The sequence below is a fragment of the Aulonocara sp. 'chitande type north' Nkhata Bay genome, linkage group LG16, assembly GCF_057382095.1.
Source record: "Aulonocara sp. 'chitande type north' Nkhata Bay isolate Kocher_YH1m ecotype deep benthic linkage group LG16, A_spYH_male_GT1.1, whole genome shotgun sequence".
In the NCBI taxonomy this organism is placed as follows: Eukaryota; Metazoa; Chordata; class Actinopteri; order Cichliformes; family Cichlidae; genus Aulonocara; species Aulonocara sp. 'chitande type north' Nkhata Bay.
Window position 1 is genome coordinate 21,503,466 of NC_141359.1, and position 13,253 is coordinate 21,516,718.

Below are 13,253 nucleotides of genomic sequence, written 5' to 3' on the forward strand. Positions count from 1 at the left end.
GTTAGCTGTTTCTTGGCTGTTAGCATCTATATTCTGTGCTGTATCAAACTCCTGCTCAGCAGAATCGTCCAAAAATTTCACACGTGACAAAACCGTTTTGCCAGTAGTGGTGTGGACAGAACAGTTTTCATGTACAGGGGAGTTCTGGGAAGACCTCAGTGGTGATACTGCTACTGACTGTGCACACAGGTCCATTGCGTCCTCTACAAAACCTACAAGCCGCTTAGCGGTGAAGCAATCCGGATAGCCTGAGATAAGCTCTCCCCACTGCTTGATCGAAAAACTACTGAACAAGTTATTCAAGAGGGATACCAAAGCATGTACTGTAGAATTATCCCCATTGGTCTGAACTGTTTCATCATTTGTCATTGTGTTACAGTTCGAGCTTGCCATTTCACTTTTTTGTTTTTTATGTCTAAAATGTTGTTTTGTGTTAAACTCCGTGTTTGAACGTTTAAAGCGCTGCTGTCCCGCTGTGTGAATGCGTTTCAACTGAACAGCCAGGTCTATATATAAGGTCGGTTTAAGGTTTCTTTGTAACGTCACCTGACGTTTCTTTGTAACGTCACCAGTCAAAGGACTGGCCCGCCCCGTCATAAAGAAAGGGGCGGGACAAATCTGTTGCTTAGCAACTGAAAAAAAGGCACACCGCGCTGAATGCTACATCCGGCCTGCGACGGTACACCGCCTCCGCACCACCGTTTAAACATGAAGTGTGGATGTTAGAAGATCCCAAATATGGTGAGCTACTGGGAAATTACTCACGTTTTTGTTCTTGAGAGTGAGCGATAATAAGCACTGGCGTGCACAGATAGAGACGAGGTGGTGCTGAAGCACTTGCCCTTTTGCCCTCAGTCCAAAAAAGTGCCCTTTTGAAAGACGTGATTTTTTTTTTTTAAAGCTGCGCGATTTAAAAAGGTGTGAAAATAATGGCTTGATTTGTGCCCCTTCTTCAAAGACACCCGAACCCTGTCGCTTTTTCACTGTCACCGTGTCACGTGAACACGCTTGCAGTTCATTTGTTGTGAGGCGTGTAGCAGCGGCATGACATAGGACTACTTGGAGTAGGCATAGTAGGCTAACTATAGCGACTGGGAGCCACGGCGGACAACACGGCAGCTCTTTCCCTTCCCAACCAGTCAGGTAACCCATGAATCGAGTGAAATTATTCTGTTTGCCCTCTAAGACCAACCTGCAATTGTTTTGTTGTGAAGTAGCCTGTCAGAAACTGCACATGACAAACTTTGCCAGCTTGCCCCCTCCATCCATCCATATGGATAAACAAAAAAACGACACATTTAAAATGTAACCTAAACCATTTAGGCAACCCCCACTCTCCATCAATTCCGACCTGATTGTGACAGAACAGTGACATTGTTATTGGTAGTTTGAAGGGTACGGTGTTGGGGGTGGTGCATGTTAAAAGTTTTGAGAAGCACTGGTTAGACATGTTAATTTTTTTTGGTGTAACATATTGGCAACATTAACACATTAATTTGCTAAAGGAAAAATAGGCAGTTCCCAATTGCCTGTGAAAACGACCATTCTGCCCTGTTCTTGTAATGACCACAGTCAGTCTTATTCGTTCTCATACATTTTGGTCTATTTATTTACTAATTTCAGCAAGCATAATGCCTAGGAAAGAGAGGCTGAGAAAGGAGAAAGAAAGGGATCTACAACAGGCAGCCCAGGGAAGCAGTTCTCTGCTCTCCTGGATGAAAGGAAAGGAAAATGAAGATGAAAGGTCAGAGTCAAGGGCAGAGTCAGGTTCTATTTTAATGTTTTAATGTAACCTGCTCCTTGCAGTTAATTCTATTGAAAAATCTTAAAAGCTGTTCACACTTAGTTTTTAATGAACTTAATCAGCAGGCATTGAGCTAACTATTATTTTGTACCTACGAAAGTTATTTCTATGTTACAAGACTTGCAGTATGGGTTATTATTAAAACTATCTGTTTAAGCTTATTATTATGATAAATAATAATACTATTATTATTATTATTGTTCCATTGTAGTCAGTCACAGCAGGGAAGCAGCTCTATGCCATCTACCAGCATAGCAGAAGAGGGAGATATAGAAACAGATGAAGCCGCGACCAATGCAGCAACAGGTTCAGTTAGGCCTACAGACACTGATGTAGTGCTCTCTGAAGACCACAATGAGGAAGAACAGATCGATCACATAATGTCAAAGTTAGCAGCTTTACAATACCCAACAGATCCAACACACATCCATACATTTAAAATAAAGCGCAATGACAGATATGTTTCAATGTGCTGCAATGTGGGCCCATGTCAGCCTGATATACCTTACCCAAAAACTGAGGGGAGATCATTCCAGAAACAGTGGTTTTCTGCTAATGTGTGGCTGGAATACTCACCCACTGCTAATTCAGTGCATTGTTTTAGTTGTCGGCTTTTCCTCTCGGATGAAAAATATAAAAGCAGAACAGCCTGGACAACTGATGGCATCAGAAAGTGGAGTACTGCTCTTGAAAAAATCAAACAACACTCCAGCGCAGAGATGCACATGACAAGCATGGTTAGATGGATCAATTTCCAGAAAAAGGCCCTTCAGTCTGCATTTGATGTTTCAGACGTAAAAGGGGTGGAAGTTAGAGAGCGAGAGAGGCAGACAAACAAAGAAATCCTGACAAGATTAATTGACCTAACAGTGTATCTTGCACGTCAGGGACAAGCATTCCGAGGTCATGATGAGAGTGAGTCCAGTGATAACCGTGGCAATTTTCGTGAATTAGTCAATGTATTTTCCCGCTACGATAGTGTGCTGAAAATGCATTTGGAAAAAATTGCCACAGTTAAAGCCACCAAGACAAGGCCCCAGGTGTCACTGCTTTCCAACAGAAGTCAAAATGACATCATTGCAGCACTAGGAACTTACATCAGGAAGGAGATACAACGTGAAATAAAAGAGGCTGAAATGTATTCCATTCTACTCGATGAAACCTCTGATGTTTCACACAAAGAGCAAGTGTCATTTGTTGTGCGATATTTTCATCATATGCAAATAAAGGAGAGATTCATCGAAGTGTGCAATGTTGATACAACTACAGGCCAGGAGCTGGAGAATACAGTGTTCTTGCTTCTGCAAAAGAATGGCCTAGAGATGAAGAACATGTATGGTCAAGGCTATGATGGAGCAGCCAACATGAGTGGCATGTATAAAGGTCTCCAAGCTAGAATCCGTGCACACAATGAGAAGGCCCTCTATGTTCACTGCAAAGCCCATTGCCTCAATTTGGTACTAGTGGAGGCATCAAAGTCCAGCAAGCATTTTGTGACATTTTTCAACTTGGTGGAGAAATTGTATGCCTTTTGCTCAGGCTCCCCAAAGCGTCATGCTGCCTTGGTCAAATTTCAGGAGTCTCTCTTTCCTGGACAACGTGTTATGGAGCTCCAGCAGCTGTCAGATACTCGATGGGCTTGCAGGGAAAAAGCACTGAAGGCACTTCAGAGAAATTTGAAAGCCATTTTGATGCTCCTTGATGACATCAGTGACAGTGACCCACCTAACCTGGCCCAAGGTGATGCTCAGATGTACAGAAATGCCATTAATTTTATGTTCATTCTCTGCATGGAAATCACCACACCAGTATTCGAAGTCACTGCTTTGGCATCAGATTCTCTGCAGGAAGAAGGGTTGGACCATTCCACTGCCTACAAGGTAATTGATGGTGTGCTTCACACATTGCAAACCATGAGGTCTGAGGAGAAATTTGGAGAGATATTTAGATGTGCATCAGAGAAGGCAGAGAGTTTCAACATTCCAGTACCTACCGTGGTGCCTGGTCAGGAGAGAAAGCGGAAAGTTCCAGTGCGTTTCCAACACAGCACCACAGTGTCTCAAGTAGGTGCTCAGTTTGAGTCAGTGGAGGCATATTTCAGGAGTGGTGTATATTTCACCTTTCTGGACATCATGACTGGGGAACTGAACAGGAGGTTCAAAGGGGACAATACTGGAAGCCCAACGGCCAGAATCATTCAGTCCTTCCAGCCCTTAACTGTGCATGCTAACTGGGTAGGCCCACCAAACCCAGAAGCCATTGAAGCTGTCCACATCCTCTGTGAATTCTATGGAGAAGATGAGGACCAGCTCAAAACAGAATTAAAGGTCTTCCACGCTTTAGTTCAAAAGACCTCAGAGAAATATTTCTGATACTGAGGGAAAATAATGGCCAGCTGATCTTTCCTGCCTTTGTCAAAATGATTCAGATCTACGCAACACTACCAGTGACAACTGCGACAGTTGAAAGATCCTTTTCAAAGCTAAAAATAATCAAAAATAAACTAAGAAGTTTGTGTGGAGAAGAAAGGTTGTCTGATCTCCTCTTGTTGGCCATTGAGAAAGATGTGGAGATCAATTACAACGAGGTCATCAACATCTACAAAGACATGGCACCAAGAAGGATGCTTCTTTAGAGCAGTACACTCCATTTAATGGACACTTGAGAATATGTATGTATATGGTTTAGAGTTGGATACAGATTTTATCTTTTTGTGGTGTGATTTTTGATTTTTAGAGAATGTTTTGAAATAAAAGTCAAATTGCATTTAACCTGTGCGATTTTTTTATTATAAAAAGAAAAGGTTTTCCACATATGCAAAAAGTGCCCTTTTTTCCCCCTGGAGCACTTGCCCCCCAAAATGTCTGTGCACGCCACTGATAATAAGCGACATTTTATTGAGAAATTACAGTAGTCTGTCTACAAAAACTACAAAAATGACCTAAATAAGACAGAAGTACACATTCATTTTTATCGTTTTGTCAACAACAGGGCGCATGAGGTTTGTTCAGTATTTGTTGTGTCTACAAGGCTCAGGCGCCCCCATGAAGTGTCTTATTTGTATAGTTGAAAGCATTATAAAGGAACGCAAAACTAAATTACATATAATTATAATTCTTGGCACTTTCTGGTGTGTGTGAGTTAGTGTTTCTCTTTTATGATTTGTGGGTCCAGCATCAAATTTAGAATCCTTCCCATCACACATGAGGTCTTGAATAATCATCTTATTTTAAAGACCTCGTAGTTTGATAGTTTGCTCTCAGACTGTGGGCTTCCTTGTGGTTTTTAGGATATTTAGAAGTAGAAGGGGATCATCCTTCTGTGGAACCAGCTCCCAGTTTGAATGCAGGAGACGGACACTATCTCTACTTTTAAGATTAAGTTTCAAAGTTACCTTTTTGCCAACGCATATAGCTAGGGCTGAATCAGGTGACCATGAATCCTCCCTTAGTTACCCTGGGACTACCCTGCTGGGGGATTCCCACTATGTGTTTATACACCTCTCTGCATTCAATAATTAGTTCTTGTTCATCTCTGGCTCTCGTCCACAGTGTGTCTTTTGTCCCCTTTTTCGTCTCCTCATCCCCAAAGGGTCGCAGCGGGCTGCCCCTCCCTGACCGTGGTTCTGCCAGAGGGTGCTTCCTGTTAAAAGTGAGTTGTTCCTTCCCACTGTATTGAGGTTTTTTCTTTTTAATTGTAGACTTTCTACCTTACAATCTATACCACCTCGAGGAGACTGTTGTTGTGATTCAGCTCTGCATAAATACAATTAAATCGAATTAAGTGGGTTCAGCTGTTTTGTGAAATAAATGTGAGTGACATGGTAAGTAATAGCCTGCATGTAACTCATGGTAAGAAGAGCAATATCGCCCCCTCCTGGTTCAACCTTTTTTTCTTTGCAGTAATCTTTCCAATAATAATACATATGCACTAACCTCATGCTTGCTGTTAACAATAGCCTAAAGACACAAAATCAAGTTTAGTTTTTTCCTTAAGTTTATGTTTTTTTTTATATGGTTGGCATTTATTTTGTTTCTTTTTAATAATTAAATTGATTCTATTGATTGTTTGCCAAGCACTGAGGTCTCTGCTTAGACTGTGCTACTGGGATCACTGATTTAAAAATGAGGCAAAAGCACCAAAGTTGTGCTCAAAAATAGTACAGTGAGCTACAACCTGTTGCTGTAGTAATTCTAACACACTTATTGTTTTTAAATACATACATGTTTAGTTCTTTTAAACCTAATTTATATTTTTTTTTTTTTGCAAAAGTGTCACCTAAACACCCAAATATACGTAATTCAAAACTTACTTTAATTATTACCCATTTGGCTGGTAACATGGACCCAGTCTGATGGATAGTTACTGAACAGATAGTATTTTCTTTAAAGGCTGCATTCAGAGCAAATCATTGTAAAAACAAGACAAGTCAATAAAAAACAAGTAATAACTATAATACTAAACTACAATAGAGAGAAAATCCAGTAAATATAATTATATTATGTAAAAAATATACAAATATTTACCTCTAATTTAAAAAGACATTACAAGGGTACTAGTTTCATTTTAATCTCAACATAATCTAAATTGACACTAAATCAGTTTAAATATTACAGCTGAAGGTGATTTTAATAAATGTACTGCTGCTTGACTTTGTTTTACTACTGCAGTATAATTTATCATGTACAAAAGCTCCAAATGTTGTTTCTCTGACTTAATGTTCTGATGACGTTTGTGTTACTTTGCAGGAAATAGTCAGGACCCAGATGAACCTGTGCTGGAATTCAGTGTGGGTGAGTAATATGAGCATTTATGAAGGCTGTCCATGACCTGTAATTAAATTTAGCGTCATTAGTGCCACTCATTGCAAGTGACAGTGCACATGCTTTCAGCATGGAGTCTGCTCTTATGGTAGCAAAATAAATTCAGAAAATCTCCATCAAAAAGCAGCTCAGCAGCAGAAATATATATGGTCAGCTGGTTGTGAGTTAATGAGCATGTGAAATCAGTGTGAACATTTTGAAACAACAACTCTCCAACCTCGTAATTGTAAGACTGCCTGTGCAGCCACAGGAGCCTTCAGAGAGTCTTCCTGCTTGTCTCTTGGGTTGATTTGCTCATGTTTTCTCACCCAGTCAATGACTGTAAAAGGGCTGGACTAATTGGAGGCAGGTGTAATTGATTGCACTGATATGCTAGTCTACTTATAGCCCACATTACAAACACTGCTGTGTTATTTTGTCTCTCAGTGCAGGTATGTAATGTGACAAAACCTCTAATGATCTGATATGTTTGGGATGGATGGGCTGTGAATTATATAGTGAATTGTCTTATTTTGTCGCTCTGTGCAGGCTTTCTACTTACAGGGTGGTGGGTCTCAGAGGACAATTGCTACCCCTGTTGAAGTGAACAACGTGTGGAGTGCAACTGGCTTTGTGGCATAGCTGGCTCTGGCCTTGGACTGTGTGTTTTTACTTTGTACCTAAATGGGACACTGGACTTTTAACTACTATTCATTGTGTTTATAAATAAAATTTTAGAATTTTATTGACTGTCATCTTTTTGCCCACGGTTGGTCAGACCTAGAATCTCTTTGTGTGTGTGTGTGTGTGTAACATCAACAGGGTTTTGCATAAAAGAGTGTGAGCAGGTCAAAAGGTCAATTCATTTATTGTAGTTTTATGGCAGCACCCTCTAGTGGCCTTGAAGCAAACAGTCTCCTAACTAAGCCATGGCATCTCTGGTCTCTCCTACTTTTGTGTGCTCTGCTGGAGGAGCAGCATTGGATCTAGTGATACTGAGTAAGCTGATTAGGACAGGCCTGGAGAAATGTGGTTTGCATGAAGTATCAGGAAAAAAACAACCTTGTATTGTAAAATAATAATACACGAATAATAAATACTTTTCATGACATTCAGATTTCTGGACTCACGAGTTCATAGAACATTAATGTTACGAAACATTGAGAAGTCTTAAAACTACATTGTATACTTATTATTTACTTTAATCAGATTTGACTGGTATTTTTAAACATTAAGTTTTTGTTCCTTCAACTATTGTATTTAAGCTTATGACTCACTCACAGTATGTTTATATAACTGCCTAAAAAACGGTGAGGATGTGGCCGCAGTGGCTGAGAAGCAAGAACTTTGCTTTGTCTTTTTTTTTTTTTTTTTTTTTTTAAATTGGGAAGCATAAATGAACATACCAGAAAACCCTGCACGAAGGAGCCATATTTGTTTTTTGTGTGTGCATAAGATGACGCTTTAGTATTATTACACATATGATAAGGATGTTAGCATGCAACACACAAACTCAAGTGGTGTTGCCAAGATAGTTGCTGACTGGCAAGAAACTTCTAGAAGAAATCTGGTGACAGTCCAAAGCACAAATGAACATGTTTAATACTCGTGCAAGACCCTGTGGGAAGGTGCCAGATTGCTGTATTTTGTGTGAATCAGGAAAAGTGCACGGTGATGACTAAAGCTTATAAAACATCTCTCTCCTTATGTGTGCATATATGAGAAAGAAAATTCTGCCAAAGCAACTTTAGCTTCTTGCAAGCATCAGTACACAAAGGATGCTAACACAAAGCTAGCCAAGAACCAAGAGTGATTTTAAAGTTGAACGTATGCCGACCCCAGCAGCCAAAGGGAGCTCCGGGGAGAGCTTCTTGGGGTCCAGTGATGTGTCCTGAAGAGACGACATGAGCTCTCCCTCCTGTAGGCCCACCCCAGCAGTAGGTGCTGTCTGTCTCATTCCGAGTTAACTGCTACTCCTCTACATCTAAACGAGCCAGTTGAGGAGGTTCAGGCATCTGACAAGGGTGCCTCTTGAACGCCTCCTGGGTGAGATGTTCCAGGCATGTCCCACCAGGACAGACAGGACACACCCAGGACATGTTGGGGAGATCACAGCACTCAGCAGAGAATGCCTCAGTGTCCCCCAAATAATGGAGGAGCTGGCTCGGGAGAGTAAGGTCTGGGTCTTCTCTGCTTATGCTACTGCCACCGAAACTGGACACCAGATAAGCTCAGAAAAATGAACAACCTGTTTAAATAAAGGTTAATTTAAAAAAAAATGTTTGTCATTAGCTAGTCTGTGTACATGTACTTCTTCTCCAGTGTTGAAAATGTTAAACTCACAACCTGCACATTTTCTGGTTGCATCATCAAATAAATACCCCCAAAAGTAGTCTGAGTACTTTTACACTGGTTTTATGCTGCGATATTTTCAAAGTCTTTCACTGAACACATTCAGTCACACATTGTTCATAATTTATTGGAAGTTTATTGTTTAATGTCCTGTCTAAATAACTTCAGTCACCATTTGTATTCATTAATGAATAACTGACTTCCAATATTAAAAGAAATAGAAACTGTTGTGCTGTTGTTCACGTAGAAGGGCCTGCTGCTGGATGTCCAGACTTTGTGCGTCAGCAGGAGGGTCAGGGTACAGGGTTCGAACCTCCTCATGAGATGTCGTATCTGCTGGATAAAAGCAAGCTACATCACATCAGGGATTGTCCTAGAGCTGCCCTACAGTAACAATCAACTGACTAATATATGAAATACTTGCAGTAGCACAATAATAAACACAAAGCACAAAAGTGTTTAGTGAAGATAAAAAACCCCATCAAAGTTTTAGTTTGGATAAAGGGAGACAGAGCACCAATCTAAACAAGTCTAAACCATCTGGCACCTCCACACTTGTAAGAACAGCATGACCAAAGTGATTGTAGGAGGAAACAACCTTGACTTCCTTTACATAGCTTAGTACTGAGAATAAAAGAAAAGCATGATTAGAATTATTTGTGCTTCTTCTTCTTTCGGCTGCTCCCTTTAGAGGTCGCTACAGTGGATCATCCGCCTCCATCTCTCTATTTCTAGCATCCTCCTCAGTCACACCAACCCCCTGCATGTCCACCTTCACTACATCCACAAATCCTTTCTGTGGTTGTCTGAAAACATCATCCACGGAGACTCTTGCCTGATCTCATCTGTCAGCCTCTCCATCACCAGTGCAAACAAGAAGGGGCTCAGAGCCTCTCTCTGATGTAATCTCAACCCATCACATACTTCTCTGCCCCTCAGGACTTTCTTATGCAGCACCACAGTTACTCTCTTCGCACCTTATCATAGCCTTCACTCCTACCCTCTCTATGCCTCCCGTCTCCATCCTCTTCAGAGTTGCCTCACTTCCTTCTCTAATTCAATTTTCGTCCAAAGTACTCCTTCTCCCTTCTCAACACACTTTCTTCACATTAGCACATTTCCATCTCTATACTTGGTTACTCTCTTCCAGCACAATTTATGTGCCTTGCCATTCATTAAAAATCATTTTCTCCTTAGTGTCCAGCCTCACATACAACTCACTACAAGCCTTTTCCTGTGCCAGTGACACCTCTCTCTTTGCTGTGCACCTAGCCTTTTAGTACTCCTTCCTTCAGCTCCCTGACTATCCCACTCTTTCTTTGCCAGTCTCTTCCTTGAATACATTCCTGAATCTGTTATTATTTGTGCAATGAAAATTAAATCAAGAAAGATTTTGCTTTTACAGTCTCACTGCAGGTTGATACATTATAAGCACGCCTGTGGTTCACATAAGCATTAAAAGCTTGTATTACTCCCTGATGTTTTGCCTGTTAGCATGTGCAGCAGCTGGAGAAGGACTCCTAGCTGAAGACAGGACAGCTTCTCGATGTGCAGATTGGTCGTCTTCTACGAAGAAGCAAAGGAGAAAAACCCCAAATTAAACAGAACAACTACTTCTAATAACAAACAGACGTCTCTCTAAAACCGTGGCAGCAGTTCACCATGTCAAATGCTTTCTTGTCGTGCACAGTGACTATAACAATCAGCCCCACTGGCTGCACTGTCCTGCAGTGACATAAGTTAATTCAGCATTGCTATAAAACAATGAGGCTATTACGTTTGACCTGTACTTGCAGAATACATTCCAAAGCTTTTGTTTCCTAAAGCATTCGTCCTTCTTTGTGAGCAGTTTGTGACAAAAGAAAAGCCCAGAAACAGGCACCAGTTCAAAGGCATTTCTCAGATGATTTGCTGTAAACTTGAATACAAGCACAGATGAATAAATGTCTTGTAAAACATTGTACTGAATACATTCTTCACTACGAATATCAAATTAAGATCACACGTTAACAGCCCAGAGTTAGTATCGTGTCTTTGCCTCACCACATCTGGGGGTTAACTGGGTTAAATTCAACATAGCAGCATCTCTAAATGACTGATTCTAAGCCTGGCACAAAAGATAGAAATCCCTGTTGTTCTGGCATCTTATGCCTGCACACATTACCCTGCTGTTCAGTGGTGCCTGACTGCAATACCTGTTTACCAGATTGTAGTGGGTCTCGTGTGAATCTGTGCAACCCATCTGAACCTCCAGTTGTCACCGCTCTTTCCTCAGACACCAACGTAAGGCTGACAGCAAACTGAACACTTCCTGTTGATCATCTGAAGCACGACAGGGGACTGAAGGCAGGGCAGGGATCAGGAAAATAAAGGTTTATAATTTGCACAAATCTTACCCTGCTGGCTGGGAATTTCATTGGGTGGTGGGTGGTTTGGTGCTGACACTGAGCAATTCTGTGAATGCATTTTTATTTATTTATAGAGTTGTCATACAGGGCAAAATGTGAAAAAATTTGCTGTCTTTGCAATGAGTTACTCAGAGTTCTAGACGAGCGCTGGCTAAAAACAGAGGAGGGCCTAGATGGCGCAAGATTTGCCAGCTTTTTCTGCAAGGTTGGGATGGGCGGAGAGGGCTGCCTCTGCAGGACGACAACTAGATTCTTTCTTTGTCATTCTTTGACAACGACACAGCGAGCTGAAGCACTCCTGTCTTTTCAGGCTTACTGTACCTCATAATTCAACCGTGAGTCTCTCTCCACCCTGGTGGCCTGAGATACCTTCTTAGTCTCTTTTTCCTGCCTCACCACCTTTTCCTCCTTCTGCTGACGTGTTTCAGCTTCATGGATCCTGCCTTGGTTTTTCAGCTTATGCTGCAGAGTAGATAAAACTATCTCTCAAAGTCCACTCCATTGTGATACATATATATTTAACATTACTGTTTCTCATTTTCTAAAGCTTAAAACAACACTAATTTGCTTTAAGACCAAGAGTGCAGCAGGTCAACTATCACAGTAAATATAAGGACTTTTTGTTAATAGGTTGTTGCATTTTCTTTGTAATGCTGACTTCACACAAACTGGACGGCAACACGTTTTTCAACTCGAGCAATCTAAACATCACCACAGTTAAATCAAACCAGTCGTCGTCTGATTTTTGTTATGTTTAAAAACTATAGTGTCACCGTCTGCCTGAGAAATATTCTGCTACAAGTGGGCTTTGGTATTGTTTTTCTCTCCTTTTCTCTCCCTCTATCGCCTGGGCGGAGGCCATTGTGGGCTCCCGCCTTTGGCCTACATACCTGGGAGATGGTGAACACCTGCGTCTCATTAACCGGCCTCTACTTACGGGAAGAAGTTAGACTGCTCTTTGCTGTATTGTTGCTTGACTCATGTTAGTGAAGTCCTGGCTAGGACACTAGTAATCTAGTTCTCTTGGATTTTGAATCTTGTGCTAACACGTCGTTTCCCTGTGTACAGACACCCTGGACCTGCCCTTGTTCCTTACAGAAATTCTGGTACGAGAGAGGAGTGAGAGACTGGTGAGACGCCAAGAGAGACAGAAGGAGAGTGAGTGTGTTCCCCCTGCTTTTCCCTGCAGATTCCCTGGAGACCTGATCCCTGCACCCTTGTCTATAGCACTTTGACACTGTCGCACATTTAACTTGGTCTAACACAGGGCCATATAGGTTTTTCCCCTCTTAATAATAAACAACTTCATTTAGGAATTGCATTTTGTGTTCATTTGTGTCATCTTTGTTTAATATTTAAATGTATTCATCAATTTCAGAGAAAGCTCACATACTCAATACCAACAAGAAGAAAGAACTACAAATGACTAAAGTTGCAGTGAGGAAGTGAGATCTGACTAATGACAGGAAGTAAAAAGAGTCATCAGTTCAGAGACTGTGACAGTTGAGATCGACAACAAGAAAGACGTGAGGCAGAGAAGCACGATGGATGAATTCAGATGGATTCAAATGTTTTTATCTCTGATGCTGATGATTCTGATTCCAGGTAAGGATACAGGAAACATTTTATTAGCAACAAAACTAAATATTATCAGTATTACTATGGTCAATAAACTTTACAGTAAATAAGAAAGCTGAGCATGTACTGTTGTTTTAGGGAAATATGGGACATGTTTACAGACCCGAGTCTAAAATCTTCGCTCTGATTGTAAAACTGCTGCATTCTAATTTATCTTTCATATTTCTCATCAATCTTCTCAACAGTATCTGAAACTGAAATATCCATTTTTATGAAAGTTGGAGATGACGTCACTCTGCCTTGTCTAAA

The 13,253-nt window shown here is 41.0% G+C and overlaps 2 protein-coding genes across 4 annotated transcripts in view; both read left to right on the top strand.

The window, feature by feature from the left end:
• LOC147311439 (nectin-3-like protein) overlaps positions 1–13,253 on the top strand; it is a 95,266-nt gene that overhangs the window by 10,771 nt on the left and 71,242 nt on the right. The window lies entirely within an intron of this gene.
• The window catches only part of LOC147311440 (uncharacterized), a 33,410-nt gene that overhangs the window by 4,525 nt on the left and 15,632 nt on the right, over positions 1–13,253 (top strand). Inside the window, exons 2-5 of one of the 2 annotated variants that reach the window (XM_086266583.1) lie at positions 5,356–5,455; positions 6,553–6,597; positions 12,435–12,524; positions 12,745–12,971. In XM_086266583.1, coding sequence (XP_086122709.1) covers positions 12,911–12,971 — 61 coding nt within the window. In that variant the 5' untranslated portion in view covers positions 5,356–5,455; positions 6,553–6,597; positions 12,435–12,524; positions 12,745–12,910. Of the gene's footprint in view, positions 1–5,355; positions 5,456–6,552; positions 6,598–7,155; positions 8,999–12,434; positions 12,525–12,744; positions 12,972–13,253 lie in introns of those variants that run through there. The other variant, XR_015125355.1, reaches the window with a different exon arrangement.